A 12,917-nucleotide genomic window follows, 5' to 3' on the forward strand; every position below is an offset into this window, starting at 1 on the left:
TCATTCATTAAAAATCCTACAATGTGATTTCCTGGATTCTTTCCCCCCATTCTGTCTCTCATAGTTGAAGTGTACCGAGGATGACAATTACAGGCCTCTCATCTTTTTAAGTGGGAGAACTTGCACAATTGGTGGCTGACTAAATTGCCCCACTGTATGTCGTTATTGTTTACTCTCTACATCCTGCTTTGAAATGGAACATTGAGATTGATGTAAAAGGGCAGCATACAGTCTCTGTGCATTATGAAACGGCAGTAAAATGACTCAGCCCACTTTGTCGTCTTTACAATTAAGAGATCTGAATTGAGAATCCATTCATACATACTACACAGGATGGTACATCTATCAGTTGTTTTTCTACTTCTACAGTATAATAGGCAGTGATTATCTAAAAGCATCTCTCTAACCTTTTGTTAGTTTGTTGTCCAAAAGCAAATGAGTGTCTCCCTATTTCCTCTCTACTTTCTTTTTAGTAGCAGCATTTAAGTGCTTTGTTTTTCACAGTAAACATTATGTTGTGCTTTTTTAAACTCATGGCACTAAGTGAAAGTTTCAAATTAATTGGTTGTCTTTATGAATGTTAACATATTGTTGGCAGTACAATTCACAGACTCTAGAGAATGGGTAACAATCTACATTTAGCAGCTAAATGCTCCATTATGTGCGCTCTAGTTGCTTTAGCACTCTGCAAAGTTGAGGGAAACTTCTGTTAGTCATCACCAGCAATTATTTTAATGTTCCGCATAGCCATTTTATCCATTGGTTATATATAAATATTGATTAGTGCAGCTTCGAGTGCAAAACTGTATAATTGGCATCCTGGTAGAGTGCCTTATTTAAGTATTTAACATCCAAATAAATAGACTCACTTTTTGACATCCAGCATCCCAATACACAGGATGTCGTTACATTATGCATGCCAACACTTTGCTCATTTATTAGATTATTAGATTAAACATCTCAAAGGATCTTTTGGCACCATCATCAGTAAGCCATGTTTTTTTGGTCTTAAACATCCTAATGGGCTCATTTTTTGGCAACGTCTTTCTAGCTGCCTGGACTTGATAGAACAAGGGCCACACCTTGCACATTCAAAACCAGAGCAGGAAGTAATTGATGTAGTAACAAGCTATCGAGGAACAGCTGAAGCAGCATGCCATGAATTAGCATTATTATTATTAGCATTATTATGCTAATGAGCATTAGCATTAGGATTGTGCAGGAAAAGCCATATCTACCCGTTATTCAGACCTTTTATTAGCATAATCCCATTAGTAAAAAAGCTTTCTCGACATTTTTGTCGGCAGTTGTGTCGCAGGGCATTAGATCAGGTTTACCATCAATGCATTCCTATGGGCAATTTGCCTATTTGTACCCTGGAAAATCTTGTCACCTGTGTAATATGACCAAGTGAAATCCACAGAACAGAATGAAAGTCACTTTGCATGTGTTTGCCCCCAGTGGCGAACCTACATTGGAGGAAGTTAAGGGATGTGGACAGCTGCATAAGTAAGCACACACAGGAGCAACATAATGAAGCGTCTAGAGTTTCGTATTCTATTTGTGAACAAAAAATGTTGTAGGTGAATGACAAAATGAATAGGCAGCAGCAACTCCCGACTGAGACCCGGAACATAATGAGGTGTAAATCAGTCTTCAGTCCCTCGGCAAGCTGCGAAGGAGGAAGGAGGAAGGAGGAAGGAGGAAATAAAGATGGACTAATGCTTTTATCAATCCCTTATGTACAACATGCCTACACAGAGCATAAAATGTGTACTTCCTGTTTGAATTTCACACATCTCCTACACTTCTGGAGTCTCTAATTCAACTGAACGTGCCTAGTTTGGACTGTGGGAAATTGAGGCTTGCTTTGGGGCATCTTCCTGGGTCGAGGTTATGTGCTATCTCGCATGTCTCATTACAAATGCAATACTGTAAAAATCAAGTGTGTGTGGATTGTGAGGCTTACTTTATCGGCAAGATCCTTTGTTGCAAAAATCTCCTGTTGGATAGAGAGAGAGGGGAAAATGGCGAGAAAGAAAGAAAATGTCAGACCTTTCATTTTTCACATCATGATGAACATGACCTCAATTGAACTCCCATTTTTGGCATCAGATTGGTCGGAAATAGTTTCTGTCTAGTCCCTAGCGTTGACAGTTCCATGGCCAAAACCCAATTCAGTACCTTTGATGAGCATTCACAGAAATATTATCTAGTCTGGTGTTCCCTATTTTGGCAGCACTGTAACCTACTTATTCTTTCAGCCCTAATTCTTCCATAAATTGTTTCAAGAAACCAATTTACTTATAGTTAATAGTAGTATAGTGTTCGGATCAGGCGAGCACAGGTTCAAACCCCACTGCATGTCGTTGTGTCCCTGGGCAAGACACCCCAAATTGCTCCTGTGGGGACTGCCCACAGTATTGAGTATGTAAGTCGCTTTGGATAAAAGTAACATGTAATGTAATGTAGTAATATCTTGAAGATGTTTCCAGGAATGGCAGCTGTTGCACTTGAAAGTCTACATATAATCAACATCATATGACATATTTCGCATAAGCAGCATGTTTACTTCTTGTTGCATGTGCGGTGCGTCCCTGTAAACCTTGTTTCCATTACATTTAATTGCATCATATACACAACAAAGAGAGGAGAAACAAAGAGCATATTGGTTTCAAACACGGGTCATTAACAGTGTTCCTTTATTCTCAGTGAAATAAAGCGATGTAAGCAGATGAGCAGAGAGAGAAGCAGTTTATCCATGGGCCCACAGGCAAGGAAAAGATGGACCCTGCTGTGCACAGACTCACAAATCAGACATGGAAAAAAAAGAAACATGAAGAAACATGGAGGAAGGACTGGAAAGCTGAACGGAAACAAATTGTTCAAGGCAGCAAGTTAGAAGGGGAAAAACAACAAGACCTCAACATAACAACTGTAGTAGAAACACACTGAGAACAGGGATAGAAGACACACATAAGCCTGTGGGTCCTCTGAAGAGAAGATGACCTTTAAGCTAGGAGCTGGGCTGAAGGCAAGACAAAAAAATTGGTTTAAAATCCTGGAAGGTTAGAAACAGTGTGGGTCAGATGTGTCATCAAACCTCAGCAAGGAGGTTACTGCTGTGACCCACACACACAAACCTGGTTCCAGAAGTAAACGAAAAAGAGATTGTTTGACATCACCAGAACAGGCGGTTTGCTATAAGAAAATGAATCCCATAATGCTCTATGATCAGCTTGAGGGGGCAGTTATTACAAAGCAATGTTGAACAGGCAAACCTTGTTCAAACCATGGCATATAATGAAGAGTTTGATGGGATGATGCAAACTTAAAAAGCTTGTCTTGGCTTAAATACTGCACCTTGAATAAGCATCATGTAATTTGAACGAATAGCTAGAAACAGCTGTGACCGAATATGCATGAATATTTATTCGCCAGCTTTAAAGTAGAAGTCATTTGGGGAAATATGCTAATTTGCTTACATACATTTGTCTCAAGACCCAACCTAAACTGACTTGAGTAACATTGTACGAGGCAATTTGACAGATCAGAAATGTAAATTCACCAATTGCTGACCCCAGTTTACCCTGTAACTTGTGTACATAACTTGTTCAGTATACAGAACACAGGACATTCCACGTGCTCAAATATCACTCAGTGAGACTTAGAAGCGGTGCTCTGGCTCAGGGACATCTGGCCTGCACGCTGGAATCTTGGCTTACATTGATCATTTACCGTGTACGAAGCTAACAGGTAAAAATAGAAACTCCTAAAGCTAGTCTGTGTATGTATGAGCACGTTGAGAAATAGGGCAAAAGAGAAAAAGAGACGGCACCGCTAAAGAAAATAGGAAATGAGGACAGAAATGTGTCTGGGCTGCTTTACTGATCTTTGAGGATGATGGTGGTAATATAACTAGGCATGGAATACTGAACTATAAAGTACTTAACATCCTAATACAAGCAACTTATGGCGGAGGAAAAAGAGAGGAATGATGACAGGTGTGAGAGAGTAAAACACAGAGAGAAATGTAATGCCTACGTTTTTGTAACTGTGGATACCAAACTAATGTGTCTTTATATTGCATTGAACAAATGTATCAAATGTTTTTACACCAATGTATCACGCAGCATTGAAGAAGCTATAAAATACCATGGAAACTAACTCTGTTGCATAAGGCTCTATTTTTTTTTTGACACAGCCCACAGATATTTTAAATGATAGCTGACAGCAGATTGAAATGATGGGAAGTCACAGTACTTAAGACTTGCAGCAGAGCAAAAAAACATGTTTTCCAGGGCAGAGTTTCAAAGCAGAACAACTGAGCTATTTGGTAAAAGTCCTTCAGGCCAGTGTTGGTCTCCCAGCAGAAGGATCTAAAACAAGTCAAACTGTCTGAAGAACAGCAGTTTGAGGCCAAGTTCTTGTTCGTGTCTGGATTTGTTATTTCTGTGCCTGGTGGTGTGATCATTTACGGAAGATGTAATAACAATTCCTCTCAACGTGTTACCGGATATAAGTGCTTGGCATTGATTTCAAAATAACTAAAGCATAAGAAGTGTATTTTCAATGTATGTCACTATAAAACGTTGAATTGTGTTTGTATTGTTATGAATGTGTGTGCGACTACATGTGTGTTTTATTGTTCAAGTGTTTCTTTGTGTGCATTTACCTGGTTAAAAGTGTTTTCCAACAGGTCGTTTTCAGCAGCACGGCGGCTCTTGGGAGCATCTGGTGGGCACTGCAAACAAACAACATATTTTAAGACCGGGAACAAGATAATTGAACCTCATTTTCAAGAGGAAATGTATTATTAAAACCCACTTATGCACTTCTCACAAAGACATGTACTGTTATTATTAAAGAAGAACATCATCCACGCACACTCAAGAGTACAGTTGCGCACATTAGGGTACTAGCATTGTTGTGCTAATTTCATTTCTGCCAGTTACCAAGGGCACGGTTGCTGTCTGGCTGTTTTCACCGTTACCGTTTGGGTTCGACACTAACGGTTTCTCAACTCTTCCCGGGGATGATAGAACATGTGTTTGGGACGCATTAACCTCCCACACATGTCAACGGAGCACACCCTATTGTTATAGCCTACTGATAATATTCCATTATGAGACGCCACATGTGTGTTAACATCGTCAGGAAAGCTAGCTTACATTAGCTGTGTCCATCTGGCGAACAGAGTTTCACATACGCTCTATTACGTAAACATCTGTAGGCTTTATCATGATGTGTTCAATGAAGGTACTAGCATTGTTGTGCTAATTTAATGTCTGCCAGTTACTGTACCAAGGGCACGGTTGCTGTTTGGCTGTTTTAACCGTTACCATTTGGGTTCGACACTAACGGTTTCTCAGTTCTCTTTCCGGGGATGATAGAACATGTGTTTGGGACGCATTAACCCCCCACACATGTCAACGGAGCACACCCTATTGTTATACTGATAATATTCCATTGTGAGACACCACATGTGTTTTAAAATCGTCAGGAAAGCTAGCTTACATTAGCTGTTTGCCTCTGGTGAACAGAGTTTCACATACGCTCTATTACGTAAACATCTGTAGGCCTTATCATGATGTGTTCAATGCAGTCTTGTAACTTGTAGTTTTTGGCGAGAAACTTCAGTTCATACATTTGTTGGCAGAGGATGTTTTTACAGCATTATAGAATATATATATCACAAGAAAACAGCTACTGCTTATGGAACCACAATTATAGACAAACGGGCAATATTATCCAACAATTATTTTAAGTACCGGTACATGTTTTTATCTAAGCACATAACATAAACATAATTCACAATTATCTCATCTGAACCTACTGTATGTTCAATAGAACCAAATGGCACACCCGTGTACCATGTTATGTATGCTATGCAATGTAGCAGCAAGCCCATGCAGACAATGCAATTAAAACCCAGCACTTGTATCTCTTTCCTTTGTGATACAAGACGCTACAAACTTCATGGGGGTGTGAGCATGCCGCTGAGTGCCTCAATATGTGCATCCATGCTCTTCCATTTTTCATTTTCAAACTTAAACACAGCTTGGAAAAGATTTCCTTTGTTAAACCATCTAATCAAAAAGTCTTCAGCATTCAGTTCTTCTTCCGTAAGACTACAGTTTCGAACTTCTTTGAGAACTTATCACCCTTTTTGTATCCCTCTGAAAAATTCATCTGGTAATAAAAAAGACACGAACAGGTGCACACAAACACGCAAGCACAGACGCCCTGGAGAATTCTGACAAAAAGTTGGCTGAGCACAAAAATACCTCCAGCTTAAAAATAAATCCCAATAACTGGCTGTTTGCTATTCTTTCCATACCTGAACAATCGCATGCTCTCTTTCTGTCTGTCTAACAGGAAAATGCTGTATTGTGGTCCAATGAATCACTTTTCTAGTTCTCTGAAGCCTGCAAACAATAACTGCACACAAATACACATCAAGAGAAAATGACGATAGGGAAAACAAAGACAAATACAAAGAAAATACATAGAGAAACAGGTAGAACATTTTATTTTGGTGGATCGAGAAAAGAGCTAGTCATACTTATAATTAGGCTTTGGTCACACTTTTGGAGTACAAACATATTAGCAGTTGATGTGACATAATTGCACACAATGGACTTACTCTAAGCCTCAGCCAATGTGTATAATACTCTCAGTAAAACAAAGCCTCAGAGAATATATTATTAACAAACAAAAGGCAGCTTTGGTGGAAACCTAATTCAAAAAATGGTGGTAAGCACAAATCAAAAAGTTGTAGTTAAAAACTAAAATTAGTTATAGGAAAACAATTGAGCTTAAAGCATTATGAAGACAACATTTAGCTGATTAGAAAGATTAAACCTCCAGAGCAAATTCAAAGTTTATGATATGATTGTTTATGATTCATTTTAAAAACTCACACTCAGCTTTTTGCAGCAGCTGTTGCACAGAAACCCTCCAGCAACTAGATCATAACTAGATTAGGCTTCACTGAGGGAAGAAGTTGCTTCAAATGTATCCAAACCGAGTGGCAGGAGCCTGTTGCCTGAAGCTAAGATTTGTGTAAGCCTTAAACCTATAAAGAAACTATTTTAAAGCCACAGCAAAATATTTTCTACTGATGATGTTGTGCCACGCTCATACCCCACCTTAACCATGTGTAAACACTGGGGTTAGACCAATAGTTTGGGCTGGAAAAGGGCCACCATTTTGAAACGGCATAAGATCGTCAAGAGCCTTGTTGAGAAACATCAGATTGAAATGGATTTCATTTATATTATATACGAGCTTGACTTGTTATATCTCTTCGCTGGCCTGGGAGCGCCTTGGGATCCCCCAGTCAGAGCTGGTTGATGATGGGAAAAGAAAGTTTGGGGCTCTCTGGTGGAACTGCTACCCCCGCGACCGACCACAGATAAGCGGGAGAAGATGGATGGATGGATGGATGGACAAGCTTGACTTTTTACTCTTCAAGATAAACCCACCTATCTAAATCGTTCCCAAATGAAAAAAAGATCCCCCAAATTAATTCTCAAAAAGGTTTCCCATTAACTTCCAGGTTTAACAGTAGGCTACTGTTATTACTGTTAGTACTGACGATGCAGGAAATAGAGCATACTTTATACTCTCGACTCCACACAAATCCATTGCTTCTTTATCATGAGTTAGGGTTGCCAGTCTCACCCGTGCTCCAGGGATCTCACAGCAGGCCTCCTGAAGGGCGAGGGAGGGGTCACAATAGAGCGCCACCTGCTGAATGTCCATCTAGGAAAGAGAGGCAGAAAACATATATATTAAGCACACATTTAACCCTCCATAATTTAATAAGTTTGTTTGTCTAATAATGTAAATACAGTTTGGATTAGGTAGTAAACAAGGCTGAGAGCCAATTAATTTCTCGTTTATATAAAGTATTAGGAAGGCCTTTTGTCTAGAAGTCTAAGCGTGTGTGTGTGCGTGTGTGTGTGTGTGTGTGTGTGTGTGTGTGTGTGTGTGTGTGTGTGTGTGTGTGTGTGTGTGTGTGTGTGTGGGTTTTAACACTTCGTCCCTGCACTAACGAAATACCCTGCCTGCTTTCTAACTAGGCCGGTTAATTGATCATCAAACTAAGTGCCTGGATTACCGAATCAATTCAGCGTTAATAGCCTTAGCTCACTACAGGTCCATTCTCCCAGGTAGTATGCTCACTTTTTTTAAATCAGGAGTGAAAGAGATTGTCTCGAAGCAAAAAGCACCTCAGGGCCATAGCCTATGGTCTCAAAATGCACACACATAGACAAATAATTTAACTGGCTTTTATGGGAGGTTTGTTTACTAAAAGTATTTCATTCTGTCCTTCCTGCTGGAAACAGGGAGATTCAGAAAAAGCCCGGTTTGTTAAATTCTTAATGCCATAGGTAAAGTGGATTACCTAATGCAACAACGCACTGCCACACCATGCTCTATGGCAGAGGTCCCAGTAAGGGCATTTTGTTCATTCAAAACACTCCTGAAGCAGATAAGTAACCGTTTGCTCTTCGAACAGAGAGGGACTAAAGGTCACCGCACTTTCAAAAAGCAAGTTTAGGTGACATTTACATTGTAGAGCTTAATCTTGTTCAAAAGCTCTTCAATCGCAAAGATAGGGCAGACATGCACGGAATATTTGACCAGAAGCCCGCACAAAATCTCCTTGCATCTCCAGTATTTTCTTTCACCACTGAGTCGTACCTGCACAGGCCCAGCATCTGAAGCCCGAAGGGCCAGCAGCGTGTGTCCGTCGGTGGGCAGGACCCCGCGGGGCTCCATGGGTTTGGTCTCAAAGGAGTGGCAATCCACATGCAGGGAAGCGGCTCCATGTCGCACGCTGAGGGCCACCTTGTGCCAGCTCAAGTCCATCAGGGCCTCCACTCCTTCCCCGGTGAACACGCAGCTCACCTGGTCAGCTGTGGGGTCTACCCCCCTGGAGCGCAGGGACAGGGTGCCATCGGGTCCGTTGAGGTCTACAGAGAACTGGGGTTTGACACAAGCGCTGATTAAACACCAAACAATATGATAATGCATAATAGAAATGAACTCTATCTTAAGATGTTGCTCCCATAAAAGAGTGATAATTAAAAGCTGCTACCAGCCAACAAAGCTGTAGAACACAGTAACGGAGATGAAGTAAAAGGGAAGACATATTAATTACACACGCATGCAGTACAGCCGATCGATCACTCCTAATGAGGAGATCTGGCCTTCATCCATCATACACATTGAGTATTTCAATCTGGCCCCAGACTCTCAGTGATTATGGGGACTCTGAGGGACTCCAGTGCTTCATCATGGAACACGTATGAATAGCAATGAAGGTGAATGAATGAGAGCAGAAGATGGTGGAGGGAGGAGCGACGGAGGGACGGGGGAGCCAGTCAGATGGGGACTCGGATGAAGAATAAAGAGAGGACAAAAGACGCAGGGTATGAAAGGGGGAGAGAATTGAAAAGGTGTCACGAGAGAGAAGAAATCGAAGGGGAAAGTGGATGACTATGCAAAAGAGAGATGAGAAACAGGAAGGATGAGTAGACAAAAGGATTGATGGATGGTTAGAGATGGAGGGAGAGGGCAAATGAATATGAGGTTGGGGGGGGGGGTGCACCTGTGGGTATCCCTGCTGATCAGAGATCTGGAAGAGGTAGATGGTGTCTCCCAGGGCAGCCCTCTTTAACGCCAGGGTGAAGATGAGGGTGAACTCCTCAGGCAGGCCATGTGGAAACACCTGACTGAGAGACAGAAGACAGGGACGTGTCAGTCCTCCAGACAGTGAACATAATCACAGACAGGTGTATGGGTTGCCTCAGATGTGGTCATCGGGGTTATCTTGGCATGGGCTAGAAGATTGTAAATGATCATATCAAGCCTGTGTTACAATCTGAGTGTTAATACAGTGGAGATATTATTGACTACATTTTAATTCCTACTAATATTCCACTATTATTGTAATTATGACGATATCTCACATTGGATACAGGTCATTTGTATTTCGCTTGAATTATTGAACTAAGGCTTTATTGTAGCAATTTTCCCTTTAAGACGTGTTGGACATGCCAATATTATGTCTTCTAAAACGCAAAGCCGAGTAGGGGGCTAGTACACCCTCCTGAGGGTCCGACTGTGGATGTCATGCGAGCAAAACATGGTGAAAACAATCGGTCTAAATTAACAATCGGGACGGAAATGTTCGGATTTCCAAAGGGAGGTTCTGTGAATAAATTAAAAATCAAGAACCGAAATAATTGAACTATTCATATCTTAGACTGCACTGTAACTTTGATCTTTTAATGTTTATTTTATTAGCTTTTCTTTTTAATGACTGATTTTAAATGCCATTTTCTTAATGTCTTTCATTTTTTTTCTTTTAATGTTTCTTTTATTATCTTTTACTGTTTTTAAATGCCTTTATCTGAATGTCTTTCATTTTTGTAAAGCACCTTGAATTGCCTGGTGCTGAAAGGTGCTATATACACAGTGTTGGGACTAACGCGTTACAAGTAACGCGTTACTGTAACGCCGTTATTGTTGGCAGTAACTAGTACTCTAACGCATTACTTTTTAAATTCAGTAACTCAGTTACCGTTACTACATGGTGCGTTACTCCGTTACTGCGTTAGTTTTTTTATATAGTCAACAGCCAGGTGAACAGAGATGAGAACTGTCCTTAAGTACAGTACTTGAGTAAATGTTCCTGTGTCACATGCGGAGACGGGCTGTGGGCGTGTTTGTGTTGTTTACTAACAAGACTATCATGGCGGCGGCGGAGCTCAAGTCTATTTTCTCCACCTGGAGATATTCTCACTATTTCACTTTTGTCGAGCACAAAGAAAAGAACGTTTTAGTTAAATGTAAGTTGTGTCCTGGGCGGGTCAAAGAGCCCATCTACTGCCCAAACCAGTCGTTCACATCTCTTAAAACATCTGCAGAAACAACATGCTGGGACGAAGCTAGTAGCTAAGACCACAGAGACTCAGCCGACGCCACTCCACCTCCACCTGCACCTAAGCAGCAGCGGCTAGATTTTAACCAAGGGACTGCTAGACAGGGGAAAGTCGATAAAGCCATTGCACGGTATGTTGTAGAACACATGCAGGCTATTGCTACAGTGGAGTCACCCGCTTTCAGGGAGCTAGTTAGCATGATAGCATGTCCGGGCGGCACACGGCATATGAAACGGAACACTTTTTCCAACTACCTGGAGAAAGAAAATACACAAATGTAAAGCCAGCTAATATCGATGCTATCCAGATTGCATATAATGCATGTCAAGTTGATCAACAGATTGTATTATTCTCCAATGCAATAACAGTACTGAAATGAAGGCTATAAGGGCATTAATATAATGGGAGCCCTTTTTTTAAGTAACTAAAACGTTACTTTTCACAGTAACGCATTACTTTTTGGTGTAAGTAATCAGTAAAGTAACTGAGTTACTTTTGAAATGAAGTAACTAGTAATGGTAACTAGTTACTGGTTTTCAGTAACTAGCACAACACTGTATATACATAAACTTGCCTTGCCTAATACAGTGCTTTTGGGAGATGTCAGGGTGATTAGTGACACACCACCTCTTGTTTATGACCATCTTTGTGCATTGTACTAGTCAACCTAGCTCCGAGGCTGAGGTTCGGATTCAAGCCTAGAAGAAAAGCCCACATTCTGGTTGTAAGGAGAAATGGACCTACTTTTTCACATTATGAAACACTTGTTTTTATTGTGGAGATGCAAAAATATTGCAAGCAGACCTTTTAAAGAAAGTGGTAGATGGAAAGAATTAAGGAGGCAGTGTTCACGTGTTTGAACAAGCCTGACACTGATGAAAAACGTCAATGGGTGTACGTACGCACGACTGCATGTTAACAGGAATATTAGCGGAATATTCATTTTCATTTGGCATTTAAACAGTTTAGGAAGAAAACGGACCTACAAAAGAGACCAGCATCTGAAGTACCAACGCTAAATAAAATCCCATGAATGATGATAATGATGTACAGTATATCAACAAGGCCAGACATGCCACTTTAAGAATGTAGTCAAATTGACTGTATTGGATCTGTGTATACAGGTGCAACAGGCATGAATGTTGGAGTAAAACTATATATATATATATATATATATGCACTTGAGTCAGTGTCCAGGTATACACGTGTATTTGTACATTGTTCAATTAAGACATGAACATACTGTATGCAAGCTGTGAATACTAATTTGACTCTGCGACAATAACAACAATCAATGTAGCTTGACATAAAGGCAATTAAGTTTATGACGAATTAATTAATAAAACTTCTGATTTCACATATCTTTGGCGACCTTGTGAGCACAATGACAACGTTTGTTTCCCGTGTGAGCATGTTTGTATTCTACGGATTCTTTGTTTCCTTATTTCTGTCATGTTTTGCTTTTATACTTATATTTTGTGACCACAGCCGGCACTACAATACAATGCAGAGCTGTGTGTTACCTCCAGCCAGCAATCATTTTCATATCAGATACAGTCCAGCGAGCCTCATCCCTCAGTTTTGGTCAAGGGCATCTAAGCACACAAGTATGCGCGTAGCAGAATATTCACTGCATGGATGTGTGCAGATGTATTGAGAGATGAAGGGTCCACAAACAAGCCCAGTGAAATGCATGCTCACTGAGATGGTGAGCACTTTGTAATATTCTCTCCCTCTTTCACTCTTTCACACACACACACACACACACACACACACACACACACACACACACACACACACACACACACACACACACACACACACACACACACACACACACACACACACACACACACACACACACACACACACACACACACACACACACACACACACACACACCACACACACACACACACACACACACACACACACACACACACACACAACACACACACA

At 40.8% G+C, this 12,917-nt stretch overlaps 1 protein-coding gene across 3 annotated transcripts in view; it reads right to left on the reverse strand.

Moving 5' to 3' along the window:
* col16a1 (collagen, type XVI, alpha 1) overlaps window positions 1–12,917 on the reverse strand; it is a 67,238-nt gene that overhangs the window by 32,623 nt on the left and 21,698 nt on the right. For all 3 annotated transcript variants that reach the window (XM_034094529.2, XM_034094530.2, XM_034094528.2), the window contains exons 5-9: window positions 9,623–9,746; window positions 8,713–8,994; window positions 7,687–7,767; window positions 4,676–4,744; window positions 1,970–2,002 (exon numbers count right to left, since the gene is read on the reverse strand). In XM_034094529.2, coding sequence (XP_033950420.1) covers window positions 1,970–2,002; window positions 4,676–4,744; window positions 7,687–7,767; window positions 8,713–8,994; window positions 9,623–9,746 — 589 coding nt within the window. The remainder of the gene's footprint in view (window positions 1–1,969; window positions 2,003–4,675; window positions 4,745–7,686; window positions 7,768–8,712; window positions 8,995–9,622; window positions 9,747–12,917) is intronic.

This window comes from Pseudochaenichthys georgianus, chromosome 11 (genome assembly GCF_902827115.2).
Source record: "Pseudochaenichthys georgianus chromosome 11, fPseGeo1.2, whole genome shotgun sequence".
NCBI lineage: Eukaryota > Metazoa > Chordata > Actinopteri > Perciformes > Channichthyidae > Pseudochaenichthys > Pseudochaenichthys georgianus.